Source organism: Artemia sp. Qi Xiang Cuo, chromosome 6 (genome assembly GCF_049724085.1).
Source record: "Artemia sp. Qi Xiang Cuo chromosome 6, ASM4972408v1, whole genome shotgun sequence".
NCBI lineage: Eukaryota > Metazoa > Arthropoda > Branchiopoda > Anostraca > Artemiidae > Artemia > Artemia sp. Qi Xiang Cuo.
This window is the reverse complement of record NC_142799.1, coordinates 74031682-74055105: the sequence shown is the minus strand read 5'-3', so window position 1 is coordinate 74055105 and position 23424 is coordinate 74031682. Positions and strand designations below refer to the sequence as shown.

General features: G+C 34.1%; 1 protein-coding gene across 1 annotated transcript in view; it reads left to right on the top strand.

The window, feature by feature from the left end:
• Positions 1–23424, top strand: part of IA-2 (tyrosine phosphatase IA-2) — a 285485-nt gene that overhangs the window by 228399 nt on the left and 33662 nt on the right. Inside the window, exon 11 of the mRNA XM_089091152.1 lies at positions 12429–12698. Coding sequence (XP_088947278.1) covers positions 12429–12698 — 270 coding nt within the window. The remainder of the gene's footprint in view (positions 1–12428; positions 12699–23424) is intronic.

The following is a 23424-nucleotide window of genomic DNA, read 5'->3' as shown; positions in this document are numbered from 1 at the left end:
TGGTTTACCTTGTCACAGTTACATTTTCTTGATTTTTCAAAGTTAATTTTGAATTTCTTCGTTAAAATGCAAGAGTTGGAATATTTCAGTTGTGTTTCATAGTTTTTGACCTTGATAGATTTAAATTCTCTTTATTTTTCAATATTCAATACTGGTTTCTTTTGATGAATGACTTTTCGTAGGGCTTCACCTTGACAGACTTAAAGATCCTTTTGTCTGTTAGGTTAGGTTAGGCACGATCAAGTTCTTTGCAGGTTAAGTTAGGTTAGATAAGGCTCACCTAGCTACGCCCGCGTACGTCGGCTAACCTAACCTAACCTAACTTAACCTTAATCTAACTTGATCTAGCCTAATATAATCTAACAAAAATAAGGAAATTTAAATGTTTCAAGGTAAAGCACGACAAAAAATATTTCAACTAAAGAAATCCATAATAAACTTTGAAAAATCAAGAGAATGTAACTCTGAAAAAGTAAACAACAACGAAACACTACTGAAATATTTCAACTCTTGCTTTTCAACGAAATAAATTCAAAATGAACTTTGAAAAATAAAGAAAATGTAACTGTGACAATTTAAACCACACCCAAACACAACTGAAATATTCTAGCTCTTGCATGTCAATGATAGAAATTCATATGAAATTTGAAAAAAAAATAAAATGTAACGGTCACTATTTCAACCAGAAGAAAACACTAATGAAAGAGTAAAACTCTTGAATTTAAGCAAAAGAAATTCGAAATAAATATTGAAAAACATAGAAATTGTAACTGTGACTATGTAAACCACTCCCAAACACTACTAAAATATACCAAATCTATCTTTTCAACAAAAGAAATTAAAAATGAACTTTGAAAAATCAAAAAAATGTAACTGTGACAAGGTAAACCACAACCAAACACTACTGAAATATTCCAACTCTTGCATTTCAACGAAAGAAATTCAAAATCAACTTTGAAAAATCAAGAACATGTAACTGTGACAATGTAAACCGCAACCAACCACAACTGAAATATTCCAACTCGTTCATTTAAACGAAAGAAATTCGATCTGATTTTTGAAAAATCAAGAAAATGTAACTGTGACAAGTTAAACCAAATCAAAACTTGTGAAATATGTAAACTCTTGCATTTCAATGAAAAAAATTCAAAATTAACTTTGAAAATTCAAGAAAAAGTAACTGTGACAAGGTAAACCACAACCAAACACTACTGAAATATTCCAACTCTTGCATTTCAACAAAAGAAATTCAAAATTAAAATTGAAAAATCAATAAAATGTTACTGTGAAAAGGTAAACCATTAGATTACGATACTGAAAGGGAACTACTCTTTAATTTCAACGAAAGAAATTATAAAGGATCTAAGAAAAATACATAAATTTTAAGAGAAATAAGTTGAACCACAAGCATACACAAAAGACAACGTAATAATAAAACTTTTCCACAAAAGAAATTCAAATGAACTATTAAAAATCAGGGGAATGTAACTGTGACAAGGTAAACCACAACCAAACACTACTGAAATATTCCAACTCTTGAATTTCAATTAAAGAAAGTAAAAATTAACTTCGGAAAATAAGGAGAACGTATCTGTGATAAGGTAAACCACAACGAAAAACACCTGAAATATTCCAACTTGTGCATTACACCAAAATAAATTCAAACAGAAAATTGAAATATTAAGAAAATGTAGGTTTGACAAGGTAAACCAGAACGAAACACTACTGAAATATTCCAACTCTTGCATTTGTAAGAGATAAATTCAAAATGAACTTTGAAAAATTAAGTGAATGTAACTGTGACAAGGTAATCCACAACAAAACACTAATGAAATATTCCAACTCTTGCTTTTAAACGAAAGAAATCCAAAATTAGCTTTGAAAAATCCAGAGAATGTAACTTTGACAAGGTAAACCACGGTAAAACACTACTGAAACATTCCAACTCTTGCATTTCAACGAAAGAAATTCTCAATAAACTTTAAAAAATCAAGAAAATGTATCTGTGACAAGGTAAACCACACCCAAACACTACTGAAATATTCCATCTCTTGCATTTCAAAGAAATAAATTCGAAATGAGCTTTGAAAAATAATGAAAGTGTAACTGTGAAAAGGTAAACCAAAACCAAATACTACTGAAATATTCAAACTCATGCATTTCAACCAAAGAAATCCTAAATGAACTTTAAAAAATCGAGAGAATGTAACTGTGACACGTTAAACCACAACCAAACACAAGTGAAATATTCCAAATTTTGCATTTAAAATAGATAAATTAAAAATGAGATTTGAAAAAATCAAGAAAATGTAACTGTGACAAGGTAAGCCACACCGAAACACAACAGGAATGTTCTAACTCTTGCACTTCAACGATAGAAATTCAAAATAAACATTGAAAAATAAATAAAATGTAAAACTGACAGGGTAAACCACACCGAAACACCACTGAAATAATACAACTCTTGCATTTCAGCGAAAGAAGTTAAAAATAAACTTTGACAAATCAGGAGAAAGTAACACTGACAAGGAAAACCACAGCAGCACACTACTGATATATTCCAACTCGTGCAGTTCAACGAAAGAAATTCAAAATAAACTATGAAAAATAATGGAAATGTAACTGTGACAAGTTAAAAAACAAAAAGACACTACTTAAATATTCAAACACTTGAAGTTAAATTAAATAAATTCAATATGAACTTAGAAAAATAAAGAGAATGTAACTGTTACAAGGTAAACCACAAAGAACCACTACTGAAATATTCCAGCTCTTGCATTGCAACGAAAGAAATTCAAAATGAACTTTTAAAAATTAATACAATGTAACTGTGACAAGGTAAACCACAACCAAACACTACTGAAATATTCCAACTCTTGCATTTCAATGAAAGAAATTCAAAATTAACTTTGAAAAATTAAGGGAATGTAACTGTGACAAGGTGAACTACAACAAAACACTATTGAAATATTCCAACTCTTGCATTTCAACGAAAGAAATTCAAAATGAACTTTGAAAAATCAAGAAAATGTAACTGTGACAAGGTAAACCACAACCAAAAACTACGGAGATATTCCAACTCTTGCATTTCAATGAAATAAATTCAAAATGAACTTTTAAAAATAAAGATAATTTAACTGTGACAATGTAAACACCAACCATACTCTATTGAAATATTCCAACCCGTGCAATTCAATGAAATAAATTCAAATAAACTTTGAGAAATCAAGAAAATGTACATTTGAAAATGGAAAACAAAACCAAATACTACTGAACTGTTCCAACTCTTGCATTTCAAACAAATAAATTCTAAAAGAAGTTTGAAAAAACTTGGAAATGTAACTTTGACACGGTAAACCACAAACAAACACTACTGAAATATTCTAAATCTTGCAACTCAAATAGAGAATTTAAAAATTAACTTTTAAAAATCAATAAACGGTAAGTGTGACACTTTACACCGCAACTAAACACTACTGAAATATTCCAACTCTCGAAATTCAACGAAAAAAATTCCATATGAGCTTTTATAAATAGAGAAAATGCAACAGTGACAAGGTACACCACTACCAAACACTACTAAAATATTACAAATCTTGCATTTCAACTAAATAAATTAAAAATTAAATTTGAAAAATCAATAAAATGAAACTGTGACAAGGTCAACCAAAACGAAACACTAATGAAATATTTAAACTCTTGCATTTCAACGAGAGAAATTGAAAATGAAATTTGAAAAATTACGAAAATGTAATCATGACAAGGTGAACAACAACCAAACACTACTGAAATATTTCAAATCGTGCATATCAACGAAAGAAGTTCAAAATGAATTTTGAAAAATAAAGAAAATTTAACTGTGACAAGATTAACCACACCCAAACACTACTGTAATATTCAAAATCTTGCATTTCAAAAAAAGAAATTCAAAATAAACTTTGAAAAATAACGATAATGTAACTATCTAGAGATAAACCATAAACAACCTCAACTTAAATATGCCAAATCTTGCATTTAAACGAAAGAAATTCAAAATAAACTTCGAAAAATCAAGAAAATGTAACTGTGTCAAGGTAAACCGTAACCAATCACTACTGAAATATTCCAACTCTTGTATTTCCATGAAAGAAATTCAAAATGAACTTTGAAAAATCAGGAAAATGTAACTGTGACATGGTAAACAAAAATGAAACGCTGCTGAAATATTCCAAATCATTCATTATAACGAAAGAAATTCGAAATGAAAATTGAAAAATCATGAAAATGTAACTGTGACACGATAAACCACAACCAAACACTACTGACATATTCTAACTCTTACTTGTCAAAGACTTAAATTCAAAATGAACTTTGAAAAATCATGAAATTGTAACTGTGACACGGTAAACCATAACCAAACACTACTGAAATATTCCAACTATTGCATTTCAACGAAAGAAATTAGAAATAAACTTTGAAAAATCAAGAAAATGTAACTGTGACACGGTAAACCAAAACAAAACACTACTGAAATATTCCAACTCTTGCAATTAAAAGAAAGAAATTAAAAAAGAAATTTGAAAAATCAGGAAAATGTAACTGTGACAGGGTAAACCACAACCAAACACTACTGAAATATTCCAACTCTTGCATTTCAACGAAAGAAATTCGAAATGAACTTTGAAAAATCAAGGAAATGTAACTGTGACAAGGTAAACCACAACCAAACACTACTGAAATATTTCAACTAATGCATTTCAATGAAAAAAATTCAAAATGAACTTTGAAAAATCAAGAAAATGTAACTGTGACAAGGTAAACCACAACCAAATACTACTGAAATATTCCAACTCTTGCATTTCAACGAAAGAAATTAAAAAAGAACTTTGAAAATTCAAGAGAATGTAACTGTGACACTGTAAAAAACATCGAAAAATTACTGAAATATTCAATATATATCATTTAAACGAAAGAAATTAAAAATTAAGAATTTATATTGAATTGACTTATACTGTTACAAGGAAATACGATCAAAATAAAAACATAAAAATTCTAGATCTTGAATTTCAAAGAAATAAATACAAAATTAACTTTGAAAAATCCATAAAATTTAAATTTGATACGGTGAACAACACCGAAGCACTACTGAAATATTCCAACTCTTGCATATCAACGAAAGAAATTCAAAATAAACTTTTAAAATTAACGGTAATGTGACTTTGACAGGGTAAACTATAACAGAACACTGGTGAAATAGTACAACAATTTCATTACAATGAAAGAAATTCAAAATGAACATTGAAATATCAAGAAAATGTAAGTTTGAAAGGATAAAACACAACCAAACACTCCTTAAATATTACAACTCTTGCATTTCAATAAAAGAAGTTCAATATAATCTTTAAAAAATCAAGAAAATGTAACTGTGACAATGTAAACCACAACCAAACACTACTGAAATATTCCAACTCTTGCATTTCAATGAAAGAAATTCTAAATGAACTTTGAAAATTCAATAAAATGTAACTTTGACAAGTTAAATAACAAACAAACACTACTGAAATAGTACAACTCTTGAATATCAACGAAGTAAATTAAAAATTAAATTTGAAAAATCAAGAGAATTTAACTCTTACACGGAAAACCACAACCACTCACTCAAGAACGAGTAAGTAACTTGAAATTAAACGAAGGAAATTCGATATGAGAATTGAATTCTAAAGAAAAGTTTACTGAAACACAAAACAACACAACCGATAACGGGTGAACTAGACTAATTATTACGTTTGAGCGAAAGTACTAAATCATGTACTTAGAATAATCCATAAGATTAAACATTTACACGCTAAACAACTACAAAACACTAGTGAAATATTCCAATTCATGCATTTCAAAGAAAAAAATTCAAAATGAACTTTGAAAAATCAAGTAAATGTAACTGTGATACGGTAAACCACTACCAAACACTAGTGAAGTATTCCAAGTCTTACATTTCAACGAAAAAAATTCAAAATTAACTTTGAAAAATCAATAAAATGTAAGTGTGACAAGGTAAGCAACAACCAAACACTACTTAAATATTCCAACTCTTGCATTTCAACGAAAGAAATTCAAAATGAACTTTGAAAAATCAAGAAAATGTAAGTGTGACAATGTAAACCACAAACAAACACTTCTGAAATATTCCAACTCTTGCATTGCAACGAAAGAAATTTAAAATGAACTTTGAAAAATAATGAGAACGTAACTGTTACAAGGTAAACTACAACAAAACACTACTGAAATATTCCAACTCTTGCATTTCAATGAAAGAAATTCAAAATGAACTTTGAAAAAACAAGAAAATTTAATTGTGATAAGGTAAACAACAACTAAACACTACTGAAATATTCCAACTCTTGCCTTTCAATAAAATAAATTCAAAATGAACTTTGAAAAACCAAGAAAATGTAGCAGTGACAATGTAAACCCCAAACAAACACTACTGAAATATTCCAACTCTTGCATTTAAAAGAAAGAAATTCAAAATTATATTTGAAAAATCAAGAAAATGTAACTGTGACATGGTAAACCAAACACTACTAAAATATTCCAACTCTTGCATTTCAATGAAAGAAATTCAAAATGAACTTTGAAAAATCAAGAAAATGTAACAGTGACAAGGTAAACCACAATCAAATACTACTGAAATATTCCAACTCTTGCATTTCAATGAAAGAAATTCAAAATGAACTTTGAAAAATCAAGAAAATGTAACTGTGACAAGGTAAACCAAAACCAAACACTACTGAAACATTCCAACTCTTGCATTTCAACGAAGGAAATTCAAAATGAACTTTGAAAAATCAGACCTTTAGAGGGTGGAGGGGCCGGGGGGAGGGGGTCGTTCTGTGTCTCAATGCACAAAAAAAGTATAAAAAATGGGGTTGGGAAGGGGAGGAGGGGAGGGGAGGAGGAGGTGGGAGTAGGAGGAGGAGGGGAGGAGGGGAGGGGGAGGAGGGGAGGGGAAGGGGAGGGGGTCTGGGTGGGCCTTTGGGGGCGCCGGCTGCTCTTTGGGAGCCCGGGGGACCTTTGTGGCCCGGGGGGTGGGCCTTTGTGGTCCGGGGTGCCCTTTGGGGGTCTGGTGGCCCTTTGAGGACCAGAGGAGGGCCTTTGAGGGTCTGAGGAGGGTGGTTGGGGGGCTGGGGCTCTATGGGAGCTTGGGGGACCTTTGAGTACCGGGGGCTTCCTTCGGGGTTGTGGTGGGGGATCGGAACCCTTTGGGGTTGGGGTAGAGGACCTCACAACACTGTTCAAATGGGGTTGTGGTGGGGGATCGGAACCCTTTGGGGTTGGGGTAGAGGACCTCACAACACTGTTCAAATTGAACTTGTGTATTATAACGGCCACAGAGTTTCACCCTCAAATTCTCTTCTAAAACCTTTCCTAAAATCTTCTTTCAAAATGTCTCTAACTGTTTCGCCGAAATAATCCCATAAAATGGATAAAACGGTTTCGCCCAAATAATCCCTAAACGTAATTTCAGCGTGTTCCTTTTGTTTGGCATCTCTGCGCTAACGCATTTCAAATTTCTAGGAAACCCTTTCCTACGTTAATCTCTTCATCTCTTAAATTTTCCTAGCTAAACTATTAGGGTTTCGTTAGAATATCAATTTATCTCTCCAACTTAAAGCTCCATGAAGCCGTATTTAAAAATAGAATTTCTATCTCTTTAGACTCCCGCATAATTCCAAGATAACAAGTGATATCAATTATAATTCCTGACACTAAAGATCAATGAAGCCCTATTTAAAAATAAAATATTAATTTTTCTCTCTGACCTAAAGAAAATTTATCCCTCAGGCCTAAGATTGAAGAAGCCATAGTTCTTCTTTATTCTCCCCATTGTGAATCAGTAAGTTCGCCAAGTGATGATGTAAATCAAGTTGTCTGCTTAGGTTAGCCGAACAATCTCAGTGCATTCGCATCGAGAATTTCCATTCTCACTGGCAACGAACAGACAAAAATCATCCATATAACAGACATGAAAAACATCAAATAAATCGAACAACACACATAACCAGTCATGAAAACAGACATGAATGTGAGAAAGTTCCTGTTTTTCAAATTCTCACTGCCAAAAACCATAAAACATCCATAATTTGATGTTGACATCCGAGAAAAACATCAAATAAATCGAACAACACACATAACCATCCAAAAAAACAACCATAAATGTGAGAAAATTCCTGTTTTTTCAATTGAGAAAATTCCTGTTTTTTCATTCTCAGTGAGAAAACCATAAACAGACATGAATTGCTGTTGACATCCATAAATGTGACAAAGTTCCTGTTTTTCAAATTCTCACTGACAAAAACAATTAAACATCCATGAAAAACATCAAATAAATCGACCAACACACATAACCATCCAAGAAAACATACATAAATGTGACAAAATTCCTGTTTTTTCATTCTCATTGACAAAAACCATAAACCACGTGGTTCTCGTGCTCATATGTGGTGTTAAAAAAAGTTGTAGGTGGCAGCAGGGGTGAGGGGTGGGGCTGGTACCCCCATCTCTACTGAGATTGGAGATTAAAACCCCTCTCCGAGACCTCCTTCAATTTTTATGTGAAGATCTTTAGTTGGAAGCCCGAGATATTTGAGCATAGGAACTCACTTTTCGAGGCTTCAATCACACTCCCATTTATCAAGTCTTAAGTGGACGAATTTAGTTTAATGAAGCTTTAAAATAAATATTTATGTTAAAATTCAGTTTTATGGACTATACAAATCTTTAGAAACAAATGTACCACTGCACGACATTACTTCCTCTGAATCTGGAAAGAATATGGCTTTTCGATATTTTTTGGATCGATTGGCTAATTTAGAATTTTCCGTGGATAGGTTTTATTTTCTTTTTTTGGCAGGATTGTTATTTTATTCCACAAAATTGCAGAAAGTCGTAATCTGTTTTACTACTTAAAAAAAAACGCTAGAAAAAGGGTACTAAAAAAAAAAAAAAAAAAAAAAAAAAAAAAAAAAAAAAAAAAAAGGACACATCCGTGATAAAAGTACTCTTAGAAAAACGCAATATTTCGCATTTTTATAATAAGGTGCTTGAAACCTCTGCATTAGAGTTTTCTAATATGTTGAATTTACTGTTGTCGTTTTTATAAACATCTTCCATCGTTCGGTGATGTTCTGATCCTTTTCGAAAATGAGACAAACTTTCTTGTGCTCATAAATTTTGGCGGTTAGCCTTAAATTCTGCATATTTAGAATCCCCATATGAAACTGTTTATGGTGATGTATTTGATGTTATTGCAGTCTTTTCCCTCCAGCTATTTATATGGAACACAGACTTGCTTAAAATGTACATTAAAATCTAATGCTATCATAGGCAGCAAAATAGCGCCATGGGTGCCCATAAGGGAGGCAGGGGGGGTGCCCCCCGGGCAAAATGATGCTGCCTTATTTTTATATTTTTGTTCTGAGTTTTCTATTATATAGCATTAAAAGTGGCAATTAGACGAGTTTTGCCCCCCCCCCCTGGAACTCGGCTTATGGGCGCCTATGAATAGCGCTGCCTAAGTAAAGAGCAATGTGGGCACAATGTGTTATTTATTTATTTTTTGTTTGTTTTTTAAAAATTTTTTTTTTTGTTTAGACCAGGGTACTTCGTATCGAAGAAGTTGTCGTAGAAACTTCAAAAAGGACTCATTCGATTGGAAATTGAAAGGGCTAGTGCCCTTTTTAATAGTCGAAAAATGATTGATGGGCAACTAGACCCCTTTCGGAGCCCACCATTTCCCCAAACACAATCAATCAAAATTTTTAGATAGCCATTTTGTTCAAAATAGTTGAAAGATCTGGAAATTATGTCTTTGAGGATGACTAGCCCCCAGAATCCTCAGAGTAAGGGTTGTAAGTTATGGCCTGGGGGCATTTAAGGTTTATATAGAAAGGGTGATCACATAAAATTTTGAGGTGGCTCAATGGATTGCTAATCAAAAGTTTGTTTTGCCCTTTCTGAGATTCAGAGTGATCGGGGGGTGGAACCCCCCCCCTCCACAAACACACACCTCGTATTTTCCCAAGATGAATTTGATGTAAATTTTGAGATGACTATTTGTTGTCGTAGAAACTTTAAAAAGAGCTCATTCGATTATAAATTGAAAGGGCTAGTGCCCTTTTTAGTCAAAAGTGATCGGAGGGAAACTAACCCCCTTCTCACGCCCACAATTTCCCCAAACACATCCAATCAAAATTTTCAGATAGCCATTTTTTTCAACGTAATTCAAAGGTCCGGAAATTATTTATTTGAGGATGAAAACCCCTACAGCCCTCAGGGCGAGGGTTATCAGTTATACCCTGAGGGCATATAATGTATATATAGACATATAGAAAGGGTGATCGTAAAAACTCCGTAATGGGCTCATTCGATTGAAAATCAGATGTTCTAGTGCCCTTTACAAGATTCAGAATGATCAGAGGGGGAATACCCCTCGCCACACACCTTGCATTCTTCGAAAATACATCTGATAGCCATTTGTTGACCCAGAAACTTCGAAAAGAGCTCTTTCGATTGGAAATTGAAAGGGCTAGTGCTCTTCTTAATAGTCGAAAGTGATTAGAGGATAACTAACTCCCTTCCCAAGCCCATCATTTCCTCAAACACATCCAATCAAAATTTTGAGACAGAAAACAAATACGTTCAAATGTTTTCACCTTTCTTACTTTCATAAATGAAAAATTATCAAAACCTTAACGAAGAAATTTCATTAAATGTTAATTTAACTGACAATCCACGGTCATTTGTTTTTTGTTCGTTTTTTTTTTCAGTAAAGCGCAAATTGTGTTCTGGTCTTGAGAAGGCATATGGGTTATCAGCCCTATTCATGTTAATTTTTGCTCGTTTTGAGTTTGACTCGGCTATTTTTTGTAATTTCTGTTCGTTTTGAGTTTCATTTATATATTGATTGTGATTTATGGTAGTTTTACGCTTGGAAGATTATTTGACTTTATTTGTGATCACTCTTGGCTTAATAGAGCTCTTTACTTTTCTTTGAAAAACTTGTCTTGTGGAAAAAGTTTTTAAATTAATCACACTATTCAGTGGCTGCGAAGACTCCTCAGCGCAAGACCACATGAAAAACGTGGAGCATTATAGACTTTATAATATTTCAATCTAATTTCTTCGATAATATGTTCATACTTATGCTCCTAATCTGTTTGTTACCACAGAACAGTAACTCTTTTGTATAAAATGATACAGCATTTACTTTTGTACGGACGGTTTTCTTACATGTAGCTATATATACATATATATATATATATATATATATATATATATATATATATATATATATATATATATATATATATATATATATATATATATATATATATATATATATATATATAGCTACAGTAATCCCATCAAATACATGTTCTACCAGCACTCCGCACTTTTTCAGTAGATTCTTTTCAAAAATAATAATGTTGAGAGTCGGCAAAATCTATAATGCTTCGTAAGGAGGAAAACTCCAATATTTACAGTTTTCTGATGGCTTAAGATTTCTGAGAAAAGTCATATCATTAGAGTCAGCCCTAGTAAATCCTCTTAGCAAAAAGAAACAGAGATTACCTGATCTTCAAGTCCATCTTTGAGGTCCTCCCCTTGCCCTTGACCAATTCCTGGAAAATAAATAAAGATTAGTAACCTATAAATTAGAGAAAAGGGAATAGCATCACCATAACTGTAATCTTATCGGTGATACAAAATAAAGGTTGTTAAATAGTATTGATGGTGACGTACAGAACAGTTGCAAAGAGACTTACATTTAGATATACAGGATGTGAGTTACTATAAACTAAATAAAATAATATGACGTCACAGTAACTGTGATATTACTGGTGATGCAAATTAAAGGCTGTTAGATAATATTTGTGTTGACTACAGTACAGTGACAAAGAGACTCACATTTAGATATACAGGATGTGAGTTACTGTAAACTAAAGAAAAGAAAATGGTATCACCGTAATTCTAATCTTATCGGTGATACAAAATAAAGGCTGTTTGATTATTTAGATGGCAACCACTGTACAGTGGCAAAAAGACTCGCATTTAGACATAAAGTATGTGACTTACTGTAAACTAAAGAAAATGCACAAATATAGGGAGTTGTCAAGAACATGTTTACTTGTTGCAGATGTTGTAGTTTTATAGGTATATGTTGTATAGATGGGTAAGTAATAATTTTTGTTTTATTCCGCTCTTTATTTTCATCAGATTTTTTTTTTACTCTTAATTTTTTCATGTTTTCCTTTTTTTTTAAACATATAATAGACCTGACAAAAAGTCAGACAACAAAAGATATAACACTTAACATTATTGCAACAAGAGTTTACTAATTTTGTGTGTTTATATAAAAAGCCATTTTTACCATGACTTCACATTTGCAGTCCCTTGAAGAGTTATTATCAATATCGCCCACATTATTATATTGGGAGGAGAGACCAAGCTCATTGAAAGGAAAATGCGGGAAATTTGAACAAGAATTATTGGAAACTACTGAGAAGATGTGGAAATTCGAAATTTTATTCTTAGGAGACACAGCAAACCATCAACCTAGCCGAGTGCTTAGCGCTCCAGACTTGAAATCCTGGGGTCAGGGGTTCGAGTCATGGTATTTCTGGTTATTTGATTTGGAATGCGGCCAAATGTGTGACTCTGTAAGTTAAGGAAGAATAGACTCAGCCCTAAATGGGTACCTGAAGAAATCTGGGTGGAAAACACGGGAAGCGTCGGATGATTTGCCCCAACCACAAATACACTCCCGGCTGAAGACATTTCTAGAGATCGTTACCTGCGCAACGCAGACCATTTGTCAGCATGCGAAAAAGCTTTTTCTTTAAGTTGCGTTTAGGCCACGTAGTTTCTTAACAAACGGATTACTAAAATATTATTTTAGCAGCAAAACAGTACAACTCCTAGGGGTTAATGTTATTGTCACAAAAGTATGCTGTTTTTTCGGTTTTTATTATTTTTTTTACCTTATCAAGAGTTGGTTCATAGTTCCAAATAATAGTAATCAAAATATAAAAATTTTTTTAGCAAAAACTGTCAGCTAACAAATTTTGTCAGAAAGGCAAGAAAAACGGTTTATTGGAACAACTGTAAACAAAACATGGTTTTTGTTGAGCAGGGCTAAAATCTTGCAGGGGTGGAATATATATCGATTTTAAATCTTTTTAATGATTTAGTGTCTCAGAATTTTCAATCACTGGTATTTTGAACAAATTTAGCCAAAAATGCTGCTTTGTGGTAAAAAATGGTACGCTGCTGTGGAGCAACGCTTTCTCTAAAATAGTTGTAGAACTTTTGATTTCCGTTTAAGTGAGCCGTATCTTAATAGTCTTTTACCTTTCTTTTCGCACGGTAAATAGCGACGAAGACCACACTGCCTTTCCATCATAAACAAATAAGTAGAACAACAGGGAAATTTTTATACAAGACAGTGGAACGCAACTTTAAATGAATATTTCGACCCTATATCCAAAGGCCATCCTCAGCAAAACAGACGAAGAGAATAAAAACAATATAAAAGAAACTTACATTAAAATTAAATCATTAAAACTGAAAAGTTTTTTTTTTAAATATTTTAAAACAGCCCTAATATCATTACTTCAAGGAAGTTGAAGTTCCTGAACTTCCTTGAAGCAATAATATTAGGGCTGTTTTAAAACATTTTTTAAAAAAAAAACTTTTCAGTTTTAATGATTGAATTTTCATGTAAGTTTCTTTTATATTGTTTTTATTCTCTTCGTCTGTTTTGTTGAGGACGGCCCTTGGATATAGGGTCGAAATATTCATTTAAAGTTGCGTTCCACTGTCTTGCATAAAAAAAAAAAAAAATTCCCTGTTGTTCTACTCATTTGTTTATGATTTTCGCACGGTCACCAGCGGGAGAAAAAGAAGAAAAAGGGTGGAAACAACAGATGTACTACCTGTCTTAAAATGTGATATGCCTCGGTTCTCAAGACCTGTCATTTTGGATTTCCGGCCAGGATAAACCGATTGACCATCAGAGAATACACACTACCTATTTTTCTCGCTTTATTTTGGTCAAAATTTTTGCGGTACAAATTTGTACTCTGAACAGTGATTTTGTGTTATTTTATGTCTAGATTTTTGAATCAAGGTTCAAGCGATCCCGCTCCCAATATTCTACGACGATTACCCGACGAATATTTTGGCACGATTACCCCAGGTGAAAGAGAAAAAGATAATAGTAGCAATTAAGAAAAGAGAAGTTTATTCTTTACGACAGAGCATATATTGCTACAACCTTGATTTTACGAATTTTAGTTTTCTTTTGTTGTAACTATCAAATATTTTGCTTTTTTTGTTGTTTCTATATATTTGTTTCCAAAACAGGCCTTTAGGTGCATGCACCAGACTGTGTATTCCACAATAATTGCCTTATGTGTATATTCAACAGTAAATTTACTATGGCGGAAAAAACATGAAAAATTACTTACTAAGTTCATTCTCCAAAAGAATTATGTTTTAGTCTTTATAATGCGTTTATATGACAACGTTTTTTTAGGGAAGTTGATCTTCTTGTATCTGGGCAACGGCTAAATGAAGTGCGAACAAAGCGACAAGGCTTATCAAAAGCATAGCTTTTTATTTAGGTCAAAACAAGAATGGGTATTCACAAAAATAAGAAAAGATTTGGCTGCTTGATGGTGAGTTTTCTATGGAAACCGGAACACAACTTATTAGTTTTCCCCTAGCAAACCGATTTTAATGAAAACAAAAATAAAAATATTGATAATGAGCGAAAATATGGCTTCCAGTTAATAAAAATGTATGAAATAATGAAACTAAACGTTCTATATATATATATATATATATATATATATATATATATATATATATATATATATATATATATATATATATATATATATATATATATATATATATATATATATATATATATATATATATATATATATATATATATATATATATATATAAATAAATATATATATATATATATATATATATATATATGTATATTATATATATATATACAAATAATATATTTATATATGAATATATACATATAAATATAACGATCAAAAGCTGATAGCATAAATAATCTGAAGTGTATTAGCGTAATAAAAAGTATAATAAAAAACGACCTGGATAGTTCAGAAGTCTGAGAAAATTTGTTTTAAATAAGTCTTAATGTTTTTTTTGCAAATGACGTCATGTACTATGTTAATACATCATATAATCATTTCTTATTACATCATATATGCATTCCAACGCCTCACTTTTTTATTTAATATAATGTCTGATGGAAAGCCCAAAAAAAAAAAAATTTTAGCTGCAGTTACTCTAAATGATGATACTTTGGAACCAATCCTTGAACTATCAAACGTGATAAGATGTGAAAATCGACAACCTGGACCATCAATTGCGACAACATCAATACGGGCAGCTAAAGCAAAAGCGATTGCTAAATTGTCTTAAGTAATCAAAATCTAAAAACATGTCAAAAATGAAAATGAAAAGATAATATACGGTCTGTTAGAAGATATGCAAAAAGACAATTTAAGTGTGTCAAGAATGAAATGAAGAGCTAAGACACATGTGGTTAGAAGACATGTGACACCGTGCAAGTGAGCGAGTCAAATATCAAACTGAAGATCAAATACACACGCGTTTAGAAGAACAGCAGCAGCATGTCAAAAATGAAAATGAAGAGCATAGACACACGCAGTTAGAAGACATGCGACACCGAGCATGTGAGTGAGTAAAAACGAAAATGAAGATCAAATACACACGCGTTTAGAACAACTGCGGCGGCATGTCAAAAACGAAAATGAAGAGCAAAGACATACGCCGTCAGAAGACATGTGACACCAAGCATGTGAGCAAGTCAAAATAGAAATGAAAAGCAGATACATACGCGGTTAGAAGACATGCGACACCAGACATGTGAGCGATGCAATGGAAATTAACCTTGACGGCGAGAATCAAAACGTGTTAAAAATAAAAATGATAGTGATGATGATTGGGCTTGGGATTTCGACATGCATAAACTCATCAATGCCTACCATACCTTTGAAAAAAAAACGTTAGGCGATATGTATTTCATAATGACGAAAGACAAGCCGAGGTAAAATGAACCAAACAAATTGAAAATGATAGCAATGATAATTAGGTTTTGGATTTTAACATGGATAAGGTCATCAATGCCTATCATATCTTTAAAAATCAAAAGCCTGAATTAGATAAATCGTTGGAAGAAAAAGAAGTTTTTTACCCACCACCTGAACAATTGAAAGAAAGAAAGAAAGGTTCTATGTCTTTCATAATGACTAAAGACAAACCGAAGCAAAAGCCAAAGGTCCAATAAAAAAACACGTATGGCACTACATTGGCACTACTTCTAATTTAAGGTCCCTTTGGACGTCATTATATCAAGAAAAGGCTCAAATTGTCTGCGTTGATAAAACAAGTGACAATGAAAATCCATGTATAGAAACCTACTGCAGTGCTGAGTGCCGGGACCGCCAGCAATTGGGTTTGGGATTTCGACATGCATAAGCTCATAAATGCCTAACATATCTTTGTTAAAAAAAAACAAAGATTCGGCTATATGTATTTCATAATGACGAAAGACGAGGCGAGGCAAAACGAATCAAACAAACTGAAAATGATAGTGATGATTATTAGGTTTTGGATTTTAACATGAATAAGGTGAGATAAAACGAACCAAACAAATTGAAAATTATAGGGATGATTGTTAGGTTTTGTATTTGTACATGGATAAGGTCATCAATGCCTATCACATCTTTGAAAATCAAAAACCTGGACTTGATAAATCCTTGGAAGAAAAAGAAGTTTTTGTCCCACAACCTAAACAATAAAAAGAAACAAATGTTCGGTGATATGCCTTTCTTAATGAAAAAAGCCAAGCCGAGGAAAAAGAAGAGGTTCTTGTCCCACCGTCTGAACAATTAAAAGATACAGAGGTTTGGCAATATATCTTTCATATCAAAAAAGACAAGTCGAGGCAAAAGTTAAATATAGGTGTTTTTACTTCAATAACTTTAATAAATCAAATAATTTAAAAATTTTGATTACTAAATATCAGTAATATGTACATTAAACTGACAATGCGCATTTAATTGTACTTTTTTCAGGAAAGTGCAAATTATGTTCTGGCCTTGAGAAGGCATAGGGGTTTTGAGCCCTACGTATGTTAATTTCTGCTCGTTTTGAGTTTGACTCAGTTATTTATTGCAGTTTCTGTTCGTTTTGGGTTTCGTTTATTTATCGATGCTGATTTGTGGTAGTTTCGCGCTTGGAAGATTATTTGATTTTATTTTTGCTCATTTTTGGTTTAATAGAGTTCATTACTTTTCTTTGAAAAATTTATTTTGTGGAAAAAGGTTTTGTAATTATTTCTGTTTGTTTTATATTGACATAGTCTTTTCAGGGAAAAAGAAAATAATACTTTAAATCTTTTCGTTTTTTTAAGACTTTATAGTTTGGCCTCCTATTTGTATGTTGGAAAAAAATTTTCAGCAATTTTTGACAACATACACCGTTTTAAAAATCTGGACATAAATACTAGTGTTTAATTAGTTTCATACCTCATATGGTTGACCTGAAATAGAAAACTTGATACCATTCGCAAAAAAAAAAATCTGTTTACTTTCTTTGATAGCTTGGATACACTTACGCTATTTTGATTTGGTTAAATTTTAAGAGGAGAACCAGCCCGGAAAGTTTGAACATAATACCCTCAGTCGTTCTTGGGATACTGCTGAGATGTGTAATTGTGAATTAGCATTAACACAGTGCATTTTGATTTAATCTTAAGGCAACATTTCATTTTTAAACTTAATGAGCAAATGGGAGGTGGGCATGGGAGGGAGACTAGTTGCCCTCCAATCACATTAGACTATTAAAAAGGGCATTAACCCTTTCTATTTTCAAACGAACGAGCTCTTTTCGAAGTTACTAAGAAATTACTTCGATACAAAGTGCCCAAGTCTAAAAAAAAAAATAATAATAATACATTTTTCCCACGTCGATCTTTACTATAACAATGTCAAGCTTTCCAATTACTTTTGACTATTTTAAAGGGCACTAGTCATTTCAATTTCCAATCGAACGACCCCTTTTTGAGTTTCTACGACAACGCTTTCTATAAAAACCTTATATGCCCCCAGGGCATAAATTACAACCCTTACCCTGAAGGCTGTAAGGACGTTGTCATCCTCAAAGACCTAATTTCCAGAACTTTAAACTACGTTAAGCAAAACGGCTATCTCAAAATTTTGATTGGATGTGTTTGAATGGGCGGCGTGAGAGGGGCGTTAGTTGCCCTCCAAAAACTTTCAAGTATTAAAAAAGGCACTAGCCCTTTCAATTTCTAATCGAGTAAGTCCTTTTGAAGTTTCTACGACAACGCTTTCAATAAAAACCTTATATGCCCCCAGGGCATAGCTTAGTGTTATGGAAAATTGTGGGCGTAGGAGGGGGTTTAGCTGCCCTCCAATTACTTCCGACTATTTAAAAGGGCACTAGCTGTTTCAATTTCCATTCAAATGAGCCATTTTTGAAGTTTCTACGACAACACTTTCTGGAAAAACCTTATATGCCCCAGGGCATAACTTACAACCCTTGCCCAGAAGGCTGTGTGGGGGGTTGTCATCCTCAAAGACATAATGTCAAGACCTTTCAACTACGTTGAACAAAATGACTATCTCAAAATTTTGACTGGATGCGATTGAAGAAATGGTGCGCGTGAGAGGGGGGTTACTTGCCCTCCCTCCAATCACTTTCGACTATTAAAAAGGGCACTAGCCATTTCAACTTCCAATCGAATGATTCCTTTTTGAATTTTCTACGACAACGCTTTCTATAAAAAAAACTTTATATGCCCCCAGGGCATAACTTAAAACCCTTGTCCTGACAGCTGTGGGGGGAATGTCATCCTCAAAAACATAGTTTCCGGACTTTTTAACTATGTCGAACAAAATGGCTATCTCAAAATTTTTATTGGATGTGTATTGGGGAAATGGTGGTTGTGAGAGGGGGTTTAGTTATCCTCCAATCACTTTCGACTATTAAAAAGGGCACAAACCCTTCTAATTTCCAATCGATTGAGCCCTTCTTGAAGTTTCTACATAATCACTATCTATCAGAACCTTATATGCCCCCAGGTCATAGCTTACAACCCATCCCCAGAGGGCTCTGAGGGGGTAATCATCCTAAAAGACCTGATTTCTAAAACTTTTAACAATGTTGAACAAAATGTCTATCTAAAAAAATTTATTGGATGTGTTTGGGGAAAAGATGGGCGTGAGAGGGGGGTTAGCTGCCCTCAAATCCCTTTCAACTATAAAAAAGAGCACTAGCCCTTGGAATTTCCAATCGAATGAGCCCTTTTTCAAGTTTCTACGACAAAGAGTTCAATAAAAACCTTATATGCCCCCAGGGCATAACTTACAACCCTTACCCTGAGGGATGTGGGGAGAGTATCATCCTCAAAGATATAATTTCTGGACCATTCAACTACTTTGAACAAAATGGCTATATCAAAATTTTGATTGGATGTGTTTGGATAAATGGTGGGCGTGGAAGGGGTGTTAGTTGCCTTCCAATCACTTTCGACTATTAAAAAGTGCATTAGCCATTTCAATTTCCAATAAAATGAGCCGTTTTAGAAGTTTCTACGAAAACGCTTTCAATAAAAACATTATATGCCCCCAGGGAATAACTTAAAACCCTTTCCCTGACGGCTGTGGGGGAGGGGATTGGTATCCTCAAAGACCTAGTTTCCATAACTGTCAACTATGTTGAACAAAATGGCTATTTCAAAATTTCGATTGGATGTGTTTGGGGAAAAGTGGGCGTGAGAGGGGGGTTAGTTGCTTTCCCTTCACTTTTGACTATTAAAAAGGGCACTAGCCCTTTGAATTTCCAATTGAAAGAGCCTTTTCTAAAGTTTCTACAACAATACTTTCTATAAGAATCTTATATGCCCCCAGGGCATAACTTACAACCCTTGCCCTGAGGGCTGTGGGGGAGTGTCCTCCTCAAAAACATAATTTCTATCTGGAAATCAACTGCGCTGAGCAAAAAGGCTATTTAAAAAATTTGATTGAATGTGTTTTGGGGATTGGTGGGCGTGAGAGGGGGATTAGTTGCCCTCCAATCACTTCCGACCATTAAAAAGGGCGCTAGCCCTTTCAATTTCAAATCGAATTAGCCCTTTTTGAAGTTTCTACGGCAACACTTTCTATAAAAACCTTATCTGCCCAAGGGCATAACTTACAACCCTTTGCCATGAGGGCTGTGAGGGGGGTTTATCATCCTCAAAGACATAATTTCTGGACCTTTCAACTTCGTTGAACAAAATGGTTGTCTCAAAATTTTTATTGAATAAATTTGGGGAAATGGTGGGCGTGAGACAGGGGTTACTTGCCCTCCAATCACTTTCGACTATTAATAAGGGCACTAGCCGTTTCAATTTCCAATCGAATGATTCCTTGTTGAGTTTTCTACGACAACGCTCTCTATAAAAAAAACTCATATGCCCCCATGGCATAACTTACAACCCTTACCCTGAGGGCTCTGGGGGGAGTGTCATCCTCAAAAACATAATTTCCGGACTTTTTAACTACTTCGAACAAAATGGCTATTTCAAAACTTTTATTGGATGTGAGTTGGGGAAATGGTGGTTGTGAGAGGGGTTTTAGTTACCCCCCAATCAATTTTGACTATTAAAAAGGGCACAAACCGTTCTTATTTCCAATCGAATGAGCCCTTTTTATAGTTCATACAGCATCACTATGTGTAAAAACCTTATATGGCCCCAGGGCATAACTTACAACCCTTGCCCCGAAGGCTCTGAGGGGGTTATCATCCTCAAAAACCTAATTTCTAAAACTTTTAACTACCTTGAACAAAATGGCTATCTCAAAATTTGGATTGGATGTGTTTGGGAAAAGGTTGGCTTTAGAGGGGGGGTTAGTTGCCGCCCTTAAATCACTTTTGACTATTAAAAAGGGCACCAGCTCTTTGAATTTCCAATCGACTGAGCCCTTTTTCAAGCTTCTATGACAAAGCTGTCAATAAAAACCTTATATGCCTCTAGGGCATAACTTATAACCCTTACCCCAAGGGCTGTGGGTGGAGTATAATCCTCAAAGATATAATTTCCGCACCTTTCAACCACTTTAAACAAAATGGTTATCTCAAAATTTTTATTGGATGTGTCTGGGTAAATGGTGGGTGTGGCAAGGGATGTTAGTTGCCTTAAAGTCACTTTCGACTATTCAAAAGGGCACTAGCCATATCAATTTCCAATCAAATGAGCTTTTTTGAAGTTTCTACGACAAAGCGTTCTATAAAAACCTTATATGCCCACAGGGCATAACTTAAAACCCTTGACCTGAAGGCTCTGGGGGGGGGGAGGTTGTCGTCCTCAAAGACCTAACTTCCAGAACTTTCAACTTCGTTGAGCAAAATTGCTATCTCAAAATTTTTCTTGGATGTGTTTGGGGACACGGTGGGCGCGAGAGGGGGGTTAGTTGCCATCTATTCACTTTCGACTATTAAAAAGGGCACTAGCCCTTTGAATTTCCCATCGAATGAGCCTTTTTTTAAGTTTCTACGACACCACTTTCTATAAAAACCTTATTTGTCCAAAGGGAATAGCTTACAACCCTTGTCCTGAGGGCTGTGGGGGGTGTCATCCTCAAAAACATAATTTCCTAACTTTTTAACTACCTCGAATAAAATTGCTATCTCAAAATTTTGATTGGATGTGTTTGGGGAAATGGTACATTCTAATTTCCAATCTAATTAGCCCATTTTAAAGTTTCTACAACTTCATTATCTATAAAAACCTTATATGCCCGCAGAACATAACTTACAACCCTTGTCCCGAGGGCTCTGAGTAGGTTATGATCCTCAAAGACCTGATTTCTAAGACTTTTAACAATGTAAAAATTAATTATATGTGTTTGGGGAAAAGTGGGCGTGAGAGGGGGGTTAGTTGCTCTCAAATTACTTTTGACTATTAATAAGGGCACTAGCCCTTTGAATTTTCAATCGAATGAGCCCTTTTTAAATTTTCTACGACAAAGCTTTCAACAAGAGAGTTCATTAATAAATGTTAATTTGAAAAGTTTACATAGAGACGTGGCCACTGTAAAAGGACGGAACGAGGAGCACTGACTTGTTGTTTTTCCTTTCTTGGGAACTGCGGTTACGGAACATTGACGGAACAACGCCCTGAGTGAAAATAATCTGAAATAAAATAGTAAGATGCTCAACTACGGTATGATTCCACAACTTAATATGGAGAGCACTAATACTATCACACCCAGAGGAGTGTTTTAATTTTAACAGAACAATAGCGTCATTAACTGACTTGCTAATAGCAAATTCGAAGGTATTGTAATCATAGGCAGCACAATCGCGCTGCCTAAGTAAAGAACGATGTGGACACAAAGTATTACTATTTTTCTTCCATACTCGGGCACATCATATCGAGGGGGTTATCGTAGAAACTTCAAAAAGGGCTCATTCGATTGCAAATTGGAATGGCTAGTGCCCTTTTTAATAGTCGAAAAAAAATGGCGGGCAACTAGCCCCCCGCCCCCCCCACGTCCATCATTCCCCAAACACATCCAATCAAAAGTTTGAGATAGCCATTTTTTTCAGCGTAGTTGATTTCCACATAGAAAATATCTTTTTGAGTAGGACACTCCCCCACAACCCTCGGGGCAAGGGTTTATGTTATGCCCTGGGGGCATGTAAGGTTTTTAAACAAAAAGATAGAAAATATCTTTTTGAGGAGGACACTCCCCCACAACCAACGGGGCAAGGTTGTAAGTTATGCCCCAGGGGCACATAAGGTTTTTATAGAAGGCGTTGTCGTACAAACTTCAAAAAGGGCTCATTCGATTGGAAATTGCAGTAGCTAGTGCCCTTTTTAATAATTGAAAGTGATTGGAGGGCAACTAGGCCCCCCACGCCCATCATTACTCCCAACACATCCAATCAATATTTTGAGATATCTATTTTGTTCAGCGTAGTTGATTACCAGATGGAAAATATGTTTTTGAGGAGAACACTCCCCAAAACCCTCAGGTCAAGCGTTTTGAGTTATGCCCTGGGGGTGTATGAGGCTTTAATAGAAGACGTTGGGGTAGAAACTTCAAAAAAGGCTCATTTGATTGGAAGTTCAAAGGGCTAGTACCCTTTTTAATAGTCTAAATCGATTAGACGGCACCTAGCCCCCCCCCCACGTCCATCATTCCCCAAACACACCCAATCAAAATTTTGAGATAGCCATTTTGTTCAGCGTAGTTGATTTTCAAATAGAAAATATCTTTTTGACGAGGACACTCC